General features: G+C 45.0%; 1 protein-coding gene across 5 annotated transcripts in view; it reads left to right on the top strand.

Moving 5' to 3' along the window:
- Positions 1-333: 333 nt before the first annotated feature.
- The window catches only part of LOC141055897 (uncharacterized), a 60,585-nt gene continuing 48,231 nt past the window's right edge, over positions 334-12,687 (top strand). For 3 of the 5 annotated variants that reach the window (XM_073552608.1, XM_073552607.1, XM_073552606.1), the window contains exon 1: positions 334-486. In XM_073552608.1, coding sequence (XP_073408709.1) covers positions 361-486 — 126 coding nt within the window. In that variant the 5' untranslated portion in view covers positions 334-360. Of the gene's footprint in view, positions 548-12,687 lie in introns of all 5 variants that reach the window. The other 2 variants (XM_073552610.1, XM_073552609.1) reach the window with 2 other exon arrangements.

Genomic DNA, 12,687 nt, shown 5'->3' with positions numbered 1-12,687 from the left:
CCGCTCCGTACACCTCGTACACACACGGCTCCGCTCCGTACACCTCGTACACACACGGCTCCGCTCCGTAAACCTCGTACACACACGGCTCCGCTCCGTACACACACGGCTCCGCTCCGTACACACACGGCTCCGCTCCGTACACACACGGCTCCGCTCCGTACACCTCGAACACACGCGGCTCTGCTACATCCACCCTGTAAACCCCTCCTGACCCCACACAGAAACTTCCCCTCATCCAGCACCATGACAACCAGCACAGCAGAGTCCTGCATACACTGAGGCCCCTGATCATGTGACCCCTGACTCCTCCCCTCCTGTGACCTCATCACAGGTCCTGTGCGCACAGAGCAGCCATATATGTGGAGTGCGGCTCTGCGGGTGGAGGTCGGTGCTGGAGATTCACCATTACTGGGCGCGTGGGACATTAACCCCTTCAGCACTGAGGAGACTCTTTTGGGTTCCCTGTGTGGAGTGAACAGTGAGGTAACAGCTGTGGACAGAGGGGTCGCACTGGTTACACACCGTGGTCTATTGGAGCTTTCCGGTAAGCAGCGTTTCCCCTCATATATGGAGATTTTGGGGTCACTGCCCTAGAACAAGCAGCATATAGTTCCCTGTGTGACATCTGCCCCCAGACTCCTGTCGGTGATTGACTTTGTGCTTTGTTTCTGCTCATAGTAAATACAGGTCGGATTGGGGGCTGCAGACGCCTATAATGGGGGACGTGTCGCTGGGTAACGAGGGGGGAGACGCGGGATGGAAACATTTCCCCCTTAGTTTCCCATAAGAATAGTGGCCCCAATAACATTGGGCTGAGACTCGGACACACGACCTTGCGCCGTTACACAATTTGTGGTGAAGGTTCCTCAGTAACATTATTATTATTTATATAGCACCATTGATTCCATGGTGCTGTACATGAGAAGGGGTTACATACAAATTACAGATATCATTTACAGCAAACAAACTAACAATCACAGACTGATACAGAGGGGAGAGGACCCTGCCCTTTCGGGCTTACATGCAGGATGGTGGGGAAGGAGACAGTAGGTTGGGGGGTTGCAGCAGCTCCAGTGATGGTAAGGCTGTAGCTCCAGTAGTGGTGAGGAGGCAGCGGGGATCATTGCAGGCTGTATGCTTTCCTGAAGAGGTGGGTTTTCAGTTTCCGTCTGAAGGATCCGAGTGTGGTTGATAGCCGGATGTGTTGGGGCAAAGAATTCCAGAGGATTGGGGCTATTCGGGAGAAGTCTTGGAGACGGTTGGGTGAGGAGCGAATAAGTGTGGAGGAGAGAAGGAGGTCTTGGGAGGACCGGAGATTACGTGAGGGAAGGTATCGGGAGATTAGTTCAGAGATGTATGAAGGAGACAGGTTGTAGATGGCCTTGTAGGTCAGTATTAGTAATTTGAACTGGATACGCTGAGTGAGTGGGAGCCAGTGAAGAGATTTTCAGAGGGGAGAGGCGGAGGAGTAGCGAGGAGAGAGATTAATTAGTCGGGTGGCAGAATTGAGGATGGACTGGAGAGGTGCAAGGGTGTTCGCAGAGAGGCCACAGAAAAGGATGTTGCAATAGTCGAGGCGGGAGATGATGAGGGCATGCACAAGCATTTTAGTAGATAGAGGGTTGAGGAAGGGACGGATTCTGGAAATATTTTTGAGTTGGAGGTGACAGGAGGTGGAGAGAGCTTGGATGTGCGGTTTGAAGGACAGGGCAGAGTCAAGGGTTACTCCGAGGCAGCGGACCTCCGGTACGGGGGAAAGCGTGATGTTGTCAATTGTTATAGATAGGTCGGGTAAGGAAGATCTGTGAGATGGGGGAAAGATGATCAGTTCAGATTTGTCCACATTGAGTTTGAGGAAGCGAGTGGAGAAGAAGGAGGATATGGCTGATAGACACTCTGGGATTCTGGAGAGCAGAGAGGTGATGTCTGGGCCAGAGAGGTAGATCTGAGTATCATCGGCATAAAGGTGGTACTGGAATCCATGGGACTTTATGAGTTGCCCCAGGCCAAGTGTATAGATTGAGAATAGTAGGGGTCCTAGAACAGAGCCTTGGGGACTCCCAACAGAGAGAGGGTGGGATGAGGAGGTAGTGTGGGAGACGCTGAATGTGCGGTTGGAAAGGTATGAGGAGATCCAGGATAGGGCAAGGTCTTTGATGCCAAAGGAGAGGATCTGTAGTAGGAGGCAGTGGTCAACTGTGTCAAAAGTAGATGACAGGTCTCAGAAGGAGGAGTATAGAGTATTGTCCGTTAGCTTTGGCTGTATGTAGGTCGTTGGTAATTTTGGTCAGGGCTGTCTCAGTGGAATGATGGGGGTGGAAGCCAGATTGTAGATTGTCAAAGAGCAAATTAGATGAGAGGTGGGAGGAAAGTTCAGTGTGGACATGCTGCTCCAGGAGTTTAGAAGCGATTGGAAGCAGCGATATTGGGCGATAGCTGGACGTGGCTGTTGGATCGAGGTTTGGCTTTTTAAGGATAGGCGTGATCGTGGCATGTTTGAAAGCAGAAGGGAAGGTACCAGAAGTTAGTGATAGGTTGAAGAGGTGGGTTAAGGATGAGATGAGTGGTGGTGATGTTGGGGAGGAGGTGGGATGGGATAGGGTCAAGTGCACAAGTGGTGAGGTGTGATTTGGAGAGAAGATGAGCAGCTCCCCTTCAGTGATGTTAGATAAGGAGGTTATGGTGTTTGGGCATTGGTCTGGTATACAAAGGGGTTGTGGTGGTTGGGCAATAAAGACTTGCCGTGTTTGGTCTATTTTGTTTTTGAAGTGTGCGGCAAAGTCCTCGGCAGAGATTAGGGAAGTCAGAGGGGTCAGTGGTGGGCGGAGGAGGGAGTTAAAAGTATTGAACAACTGTTTGGGGTTGTGGGATAAGGAAGATACAAGGGATGTAAAGAAGGCCTGTTTAGCAGAGGTGAGAGCTGATTTGAATGCAAGTGTTGCTTGTTTGAGTGCAGTGAAGTCGTCTTGCGAATGCGTTTTCTTCCAGCGCCATTCTGCAATTATGGATGCTTGCCGAAGCTTTTTAGTGGTGTTGTTGTGCCAGGGTTGTCTATTGATTCGTCGCACTCTGTTATGCATGACAGGGGCGACTGAGTCGATGGCTGATGCAAGAGTGGCATTGTAGAAACTAGTGTCGTGGAGTGAAGCTATGGAGGACAGTGGTAGAATAGATGAGAAAATGGAAACGGTCTTAGGAGCGCAGGAAAGAGACTCAGACAAGAGATGTGGTTAAACCACACCGCATTTCGACGGAGGATCCGTCTTCATCAGGTGGAAACTTCCCTCTTTCCTGCGCTCCTAAGACCGTTTCCATTTTCTCATTGCTCCTATCCTCCATTGGAGGTTTTCGGCTGGAGCTGCGGTGGAGACCTGACATTTTTGTCTGCCCCTGGGTTGCTTCCTAAGCGCTCCTCTATGACCGCTTATCACTGACTCTTAGTGGTAGAATAGAGTCAGAGAGTGAGCGAGTGTCTAGATGTGCGAGGTTTCTGCAGGGGTGCGCTTGCTGCTGGACATGGGTGACAGGTGAGGAGGACAGGGATAAGAAAGTGAGTAGATGGTGGTCAGATAGAGGGAGAGGGGAGGTGGTGAAGTTAGCTAGAGAGCAGAGGCGGGTGAAGACCAGGTCTAGTGTATGTCCATCTGTGTGGGTGGCTGAGGAGGACCACTGAGTAAGTCCAAAGGATGAAGTAAGGGACAGGAGTTTGGAGGCTGCCGACTGGTGGGTGTCAGTGGGGATGTTGAAGTCACCCATGATGATGGTGGGAATGTCAGCAGAGAGAAAGTGAAGGAGCCAGGTAGAGAATTGGTCGATGAAGGCAGTGGTTGGGCCCGGAGATTGGTATATAATCGCCACTTGGAGGGAGAATAGATGCGGACGGAGTGGACTTCAAAAGAGGGGAGGACAAGGGAGGGAAGAGATGGGATTGGGTTGAAGGTGCAGTTGGAAGAAAGTAGAAGTCCCACTCCTCCGCCATGTTTGTTGCCAGGGCGAGGAGTGTGGGTGAAGTGGAGGCCGCCGTAACATAGCGCAGCCAGTGGAGGCGGTGTCGGAGGGTGTCAGCCATGTTTCGGTGAGGCCAAGGAAGGAAAAGTTGCGAGAGGTAAAGAGGTTGTGAATCACATGGAGTTTATTGCCGACGGAGCGACCATTCCAGAGTGATCCAGAGAGTGGGAGCAGGGTGGTGGTAGTCAAGGGCACGGATTTGAGTTGGGGAAAAATTTCTGGTGTTTGTGTTGGTTTGGGAACGATAGAAGGGGGTAGTAATGGAAGGTATGAGCTGTGGGGGTCCAGGGTTGGGAGATATGTCGCCAGCAGTGAGGAGAAGCAGAGAGAGGGAGAGCATGTGGGAGATGGAGAGTGGGAGGCTTGTTTTGTATTTCATTAGGAGAGCTCTGAAGTTGAGGAGCAGGTCAGCAGAGGAGGTCAGGTGGGGAAGAAAGAGGGAAGGAGAGATTATTATTTGGTTAGCGGGTGCTGGGGTTTGCGGATAGCGAAGGAGAGTGAGGGTTAAAGGAGCCAAAACTGTAAGAGCGTATGTCAGCATGGTGAGAGTAATTTAGAAGGCAAAAGAAATTTAGTACATCTAAACGCAGTGGTTAGTCGTACCTTCTGGTCACTTCAGGCTCATTTCAGGCATTATTTCAGATATTATCCTTCGAAGACAATTATCCTTCGAAGACATCCTTGGAATGACAGCCAGGCCTAGGTCAGACAGACCTCTCAGTCTGAATTTATAAGAAGTCAATTGCACATCAAACAAGCCAAGTGTGATCAGAAGGAGGGAGGAGCAGTAGGGAGACTGGCAGACACAGGAGACCATTAATTAGAACTTAGAAAAAAAAACCTCAAATGCAAATGGTCAGATCTAAAAGGACAGATAAAGCATTGATAGGAAACAGATACAGGGGTGATTGATTGGGGTTCAGGAGAGATGGGTGATGAAGGTATTGCAGGCAGGACACATACCTGAGGAAGAAGCAGATCGATTGTCAGATTGATAGTAATAGTGAAGCATAATAATAATGAAGCATCTATAGCAGGGAGTTATCTTTCAGGCATTATTTCAGATATTATCCTTCGAAGACATCCTTGGAATGACATTATCGGAGCTCCTATCCTTATAGTGAGCCCCTACAGTGACATCCAGGAGACCCCACAGAATTCAGGAACTTCAATGGGGATATTCTGGGTTTTCACTCTCCATGACTGAAGCAATGGATGCGTATAGGTGCTTCTCACAAAATTAGAATATCATCAAAAAGTGAATTTATTTTAGTTCTTCAATACAAAAAGTGAAACTCCTATATTATATAGAGTCACTACAAACAGAGTGATCTATTTCAAGTGTTTATTTCTGTTAATGTTGATGATTATGGTTTACAGCCAATGAAAACCCAAAAGTCAATATCTCAGTAAATTAGAATACTTTATAACACCAGCTTGAAAAATGATTTTAAAATCCAAAATGTTGGCCTACTGAAATGTATATTCAGTAAATACTCAGTACTTGGTCGGGGCTCCTTTTGCAACAATTACTGCATCAATTGGGCGTGGCATGGAGGCGATCAGTCTGTGACACTGTTGAGGTGTTATGGAAGCCCAGGTTGCTTTGATAGCAGCCTTCAGCTCATCTGCATTATTGGGTCTGGTGTCTCTCATCTTCCTCTTGACAATACTCCATAGATTCCCTATGGGGTTATGGTCAGGCGGGTTTGCTCCCAATCAAACACAGTGATACTTTTGTTTGTAAACCGGGTATTGGTACTTTTTGCTGTGTGGACGGGTGTCAAGTCCCGCTAGAGAAGGAAATTTCCATCTTCAAAAAGCTTGTCCACAGAAGGAAACATGAAGTGCTTTAAAATTTCCTGGTGGACTACTGCGCTGACTTTGGTCTTGATAAAACACAGAGGACCTACACCAGCAGATGACATGGCTCCCCAAACCATCACTGACTGTGAAAACTTCACACTAGACCTCAAGCAGCTTGGATTGTGGCCTCTCCACTCTTCCTCCAGACTCTGGGACCTTGATTTCCAAATGAAATGCAAAATGTACTTTAATCTGAAAGCAACACCTTGGACCACAGAGCAACAGTCCAGTTCTTTTTCTCCTTGGCCCAGGTAAGACCCTTCTGTCCTTGTCTATTGGTCATGAGGGGCTTGACACAAGGAATGCGACACTTGTAGCCCATGTCCTGGATACGTCTGTGTGTGGTTGCTCTTGAAGCAATGACTCCAGCAGCAGTCCACTCCTTGTGAATCTCCCCCAAATTTTTGAATGGCCTTTTCTTAACAATCCTTTCAAGGCTGCGGTTACCCGGTTGCTTGTGCACCATTTTCTGCCACACTTTTTCCTTCCACATAATTTTCCATTAATATGGTTGGATACAGAAATCTATGAGCAGCCAGCTTCTTTAGCAATGGCCTTTTGTGGCTTACCCTCCTTGTGGAGTGTGTCAGTGACTGCCTTCTGTACATCTGTCAAGTCAGCAGTCTTCCGCATGATTGTGGAGCCTACTGAAACAGACTAAGGGACTTTGCAGGTGTTTTATGTTAATTATTCTAATTTACTAAGATAATGACTTTTGGGGGTTTCATTGGATGTAAGCCATAATCATCTACATTACCAGAAATAAACACTTGAAATAGATCACTCTGTTTGTAATGACTCTATATAATATGAGTTTCACTTTTTGTATTGAAGAACTGAAATATATTCACTTTTTGATGATATTCTAATTTTGTGAGAAGCACCTGTAGGTGACAATACTAATATATGGGGGCACATGGTGACATTACAAATATATTTTTTAGTTTATTTTTTTTCCTCTTGAGGTTGAGACCCATTTCCAGCTATTGCTGTCGGACCTGTGATTTCTATCTGCACCACTGTGTATAGGATAATATAGTATAATAAAGTTGTTATGGACGTGACGTGACTAACATTGTTCAGTGACTCTGTTTTTCCTATAGTGATGGATATTTCTGGTTGTTAAGTGTGATTTTTTTTTTTTTTTTGCTAAACCTTTTTTAAACAACTCTGATCAGTGCGATCATACAACATACAAGCCTCTGATGGCTCCGGTGGTGCACTGTGCTACTGTAGTGCCGTGTATCATCACTGCCTGTCAGTGTAATACTAACGGCTCTATACACATGAGATAAGTATTGGCTGAACGGTCATTTGGCAGATGGCTATCTCTCCCGACTCCCCCATACACACAAATATTCCAGCTTTCCTGTGGTCTGTATGAGAGAGTCGCCTCCAGACTCCTCTAGAGGAGGATTATCTACAGGAAGAACTAACGGATTATCCTCTGAAATTCAGGATGCCAGATCCTTCTCTGCCCTGATATCATCTGTCAGGAGGCCCCGAAATACATTATATGGTCGACCAACCCCCCCCTCCACACACACACGAAATCAGTGCTTTCATGTAACTTTACTCTAATGTGTATGGGGGCTTTAAAGGGTAACTTATTGGATGCTGCCTCTGGCCCGGCCTAATAGACCTTCATACATTGCAGGCCCAGACACCATTATTAAGCCGTGTTGTAACGTGGCACTACTGGTATGGTGCTCAAGTAGGGTCCCAAAACAAATACTGTGATAAAGAAACTTGGCACTCAACTTTTGAAGATATGAGGTAATTTTAATGCAGTCAAAACTGTAGTACAGTACCCAGACGTTTCGGTCAGTGACCTTTATCAGTGTAATAACTGTTATGAATGAGTCACCGGAGGAGGGAAAAACAAAAATACAAGCTAAGTCCAGAAAACCAGAGAGGTTGGTAGCTAGCGGATTGCAGACCCCTGATCCTATTCACAGCAACTAACAGTAGCCGTGGGGTGTTCCTACGGTGGTCCTAGACACCTCGTTCACAGCCGGAGAACTAAATAAACCTAAAGAAAGGGGAAATCTAAACTGCCCCAGAGCAGACCCCAAAGCAATAGATAGCCCCCAACATGTATTGACGGTAGAAACAGATGAAAACACAAACACAGACAGAAAGACAGGCGGAGCAAACGATGGCGCCCTCACTAACTAGATAGGACAGGAAAGAAAAGCAACTGTCTGCAATCACGCAAAAACCCTGCCAAAAATAATGTCCAACACGTCTGATAGAAAAGGCCCTGAAGTCACTAGACTTCAAAATCACTATATCAGCACTCAGGTATATTCTGAAAACAGAGCAAAGAGATCAACTGATCAGAGACAAAAATGGAGTTCAGCCAGTCCCAACCAGGGCTGGCTGAACACAAACACTAAGTAAACCAGACAAAATCTCATGGAACAAAAGCAGAGCAAAAACTTAGCTTTAGTAGACAGGACTAAACTGGAGGCCAGAGCTCAGAGCAGAGAGTATCACCAGCAACCCAGCAGGGCGTCGGCGGCCTTATATCCACTCAGAGATTCCGGATGTCCAATCACACTCCACCTGTTCAGATGACAGGTTTTTCCCATCCAAATCAATTTCACTACCTCCTTTCACCAGCAGAGAGAGTTCATCGGACATCAAAGGTGAAGAAGAAAATGAACTCATAACAAATAACAATGGAAACAAAGAAATAATAATGAAATCAAACATAATAAAATATAACAATAAAGAACATAAGAAAAAATGTGATCTTGGAAGTCACACGGAAAGTGGTAATCCCTCAAAACATCTCAATACTAGAATGATAAACAGAGAATAATACTACATATTTATATCTGGAGAACACGTTATTCTGAAGAGGAAGTAGTATAGTAAAGAAAAGAACCTACCCGACTGCAGTTTGGTGCGGTGTATTAATCAAGGGGAATGAGACCCCGTGTCTCTTTGCATCCTGTTAAAAAAATAAGGTGGTGTAAGTGGCAGATTGGTTTTATTAGGAGTGATTATTCTGAGACACCCACCTATGAGGTTATCACTGGCTTTGCAGAATTAGGTGACCGGTTGGTCTTTTTGTAAAAGGGATATGGTCTACGATATAATAGAGAGAATTCATGATTATTGATGAACAAGTATACTCGTTGCTCGGGTTTTCCCAAGCATGCTTCGGGTGTCCTCCGAGTATTTTGGCGTGCTCGGAGTTTTAGTTTTCGTCGTCTCAGCTGCATGATTTGCAGCTGCCGGACAGGCTGAATACATGTGGGGAATGCCTGTTTGTTAGGGAATCTCCACATGTATTCAGGCTGGCCAGCAGCCGCAAATCATGCAGCTGAGGCGATGAAAACTAAATCTCTGAGCACCCCAAAATACTTGGAGATCACCTGAGCATGCTCCGGAAGACCCGAGCAACGAGTATACTCGCTCATCACTATTCATGATATGATCTCATTATATGTTAGGTAAGGAATATGACCATACATTTACGTCAGAGAGGCACTGTATGCAGTGGGTACCTGCCATATTTCCTATGGTAAATTTTATCTGTAATGATATATGAGTGAGTGACCGATGTGGCTAAGACAGAGGTACGAGTTGAGGTTGATTGTATGAGCTTTAAAAAAGTGTGTCCGTACCTTTTATTCAGAGAGGCACTGTGTGCCATGGCGCATCCATTATGCTCCCTGTTACCACTTGTATCTGTGATGTGAAGATAAGGTAAGTAACTGACGTGTCCGCATTATAGCTGTAGCGCTGGTGTCAGAGGTTCAGAACATACCGGTTTTAGTAGAGTGGAGACTGGTGCGTGGAATAACGAGGTATGCGCCGCTTGTTGTGGACGCATATGTATGTCAGGATGTGACAGTGATAATGGCGATGGGTGGGGATCACCTCCATGTGGTACCTATCGCGTAGGGAGGCTAAAACGGAAGTGAGGTAATCCGGAAGCGTCAGTGCATTCCAATGGACGGAAATGCTCAGTTAGTGCGTTGAATGGGTATGGATTCGGCCGCATATGCGTTCCAGAGCCCAATTTGGAAAGTGAGACCGGAATTGTTTTTTTGTTTTTTTTTTTTAGAGAAGGTTGAAAAAGGTTACAGGCATGTTCTATTCCGTGGAGGTGTGGCAGTCGAGTAGAAGAGGTGGGAAAATATGGAGATGGGGAAATCCAGAGGGAAAAGGCAATGGAACAGGAGATTTTGTTCAATATAAGCGACTCTGTAAGAAGGAGGACATACAGAATTAGTAAATGCAATGAGCCAGATTCATCAAAAAGAAGAGGTAACTCAGAAGGGGTAAACATCAATACATCCATACCTATAAGGTCAGGACATAGAAATAAGAGTATGTATAGTGAATATACAATATAATGGGTACAGAAAAAACATAATGGCAAATCATATAAAGGAAAGTAAATCATATTCCCTATTCAAACCCTTAGGAGAAAGGGTTTGTAGCTCATGGATCCAGAATGCCTCCTTTTGTTTCAGGATGCGTACGTGATCACCCCGCCTCTGTTGGGGGGGGGTACATGCTCAATGACCTGAAATCTTAATTGTGAGATGTGAGACATTGTGCCTTGCAGAGATGAAATGGTGTGGTAAGGGTAAAAGGAGATTTTTACACCTGGTTGTGGACTTGTGTTTCGAAATTCCATCTTTGACAGGTTGTGTAGTTTCTCCTATATATAGTAGGCCACATGGACATTTAATAAGAAAAAAATCACAAAAGATGTGCCACAGGTAGAGAGATATTTAACTCCTTTACCCCCGAGGATGGTTTGCACGTTAATGACCGGGCCAATTTTTACAATTCTGACCACTGTCCCTTTATGAGGTACGCTGGAACGCTTCCATGGATCCCCGTGATTCTGAGATTGTTTTTTTTTTTCGTGACTTATTGTACTTCATGATAGTGTTAAAATTTCTTTGATATAACTTGCGTTTATTTGTGAAAAAAATGGAAATTTGGCGAAAACTTTGAAAATTTTGCAATTTCCCAACTTTGAATTTTTATGCCCTTAAATCACAGAGATATGGCACACAAAAAACTTAATAAATAATATTTCTTACATGTCAACTTTACATCAGCACAATTTTAGAACCAACATTTTTTTATTGGTAGAAAATTATAAAGTAAAACAGCGGTTTATCATTCTTACAACATCATTTTTTTTTTTTTTTTGGGACCACATCACATTTGATGTCACTTTGAGGGGTCTGTATAATAGAAAATACCCAAAAGTGACAGCATTCTAAATACTGCACCCCTCAAGGTGCTCAAAACCACATTCAAGATGTTTATTAACCATTCAGGTGTTTCACAGGAATTTTTGGAATGTTGGAAAAAAATGAACATTTAACTTTTATTCACAAAAAGTTACTTCAGATCCAATTTTTTCTATTTTACCAAGGGTAACAGGAGAAATTGGACACCAAAAGTTATTGTGCAATATATGTCCTGAGTATGCTGATAGCCCATATGTGGGGGTAAATCACTGTTTGGGCGCATGGCAGAGCTCGGAAGAGAAGGAGCGCTGTTTTACTTTTTCAACGCAAAATTGGCTGGAATTAAGATCTTACGCTATGTCGCGTTTGGAGAGCCCCTGATGTGCCTAAACAGTGGAAGCCCCCCACAAGTGATACCATTTTGTAAACTAGACCCCCTAAGGAACTTATCTAGATGTGTGATGAACACTTTGAGCCCCCAAGTGCTTCACAGAAGTTTATAACGTATGTAGAGCCTTAAAAATAAAAAATCATATTTTTTCCAAAAAAATGATATTTTTGCCCCCAATTTTTTATTTTCCCAAGGGTAACAGAAGAACTTGAACCCCAGATGTTATTGTGTAATTTGTCCTGAGTACGCTGATACCCCATATGTGGGGGTAAACCACTGTTTGGGCGCATGGCAGAGCTCAGAAGGGAAGGAGCACCAGATTTTACCGTTATTGTTTGCAGGTGCCATGACGCACTGGGAAAGCCCATGAGGTGAAAAAACAGCAGAACCCCCATAAGTGACCCCATTTTATGAACTATAATCAATTCATCTAGGGGAGCAGTGATCATATTGACACCATGGGTGTGTCACAGAATTTTATACCATTGGGCAGTGAGGGCAAAATAACTACATTTTTACCACCAAAATTTTGGTTTAGTCAAAGATTTTACATTTTCACCCAAGAAGTGGGTAAAAATAGCAACAAAATTTGTCCCACAGTTTCTACTGAACATGGCAATACCTCATATGTGGCTGTATGGTGCTAATTAGCCATGCGGAGAGACTCGGTAAGAACGGAGCACCATTTGGCTATTCAAGTGAATGGGTCTGTTCACATGTCAGTGTGTTTTCACGGATTGTGTGTCTGTGGGCAAAACACGCTGACATGTCCATTTTTTAATGTCAGCATGGGCCACAAAACATCCAGCACACGTGCATACGCATAACACACATGGATGTCATCCATGTGACTCGCATCGTCACCAGGGAAGAAGCGTTACAGTAAATGCTGTTCCCCGGAGCCGGGTGCTGAACACGGCTCTCATCATAAATAATTTTTTAAAAAAACAGCGTGGTGACCCCTCTATTCTTGATAACCAGCTTTGCTGAAGCTGACAGCTGAGGGTTGTGAGTTTTGTCTGGCTGGTTATCAAAAATAGGGGCGAACCCATGCCATTTTTTTTTTTTTAATCTACCGTGTTTATTTACAGCACAGGAGCAGCAGATGAATACTCCCATCCTCCGCTCCTACTGGTATTAACAGTAGCCTGATGGGATTAATAGTCCCATCAGCCGCCACCTGCTGTC

This window comes from Dendrobates tinctorius, unplaced genomic scaffold, assembly GCF_039654945.1.
Source record: "Dendrobates tinctorius isolate UK_male_01 unplaced genomic scaffold, ASM3965494v1 ptg000192l, whole genome shotgun sequence".
NCBI classification, from domain to species: domain Eukaryota; kingdom Metazoa; phylum Chordata; class Amphibia; order Anura; family Dendrobatidae; genus Dendrobates; species Dendrobates tinctorius.
The sequence above is the reverse complement of the archived record's forward strand: the minus strand, read 5'-3'. Positions and strand labels throughout refer to the sequence as shown.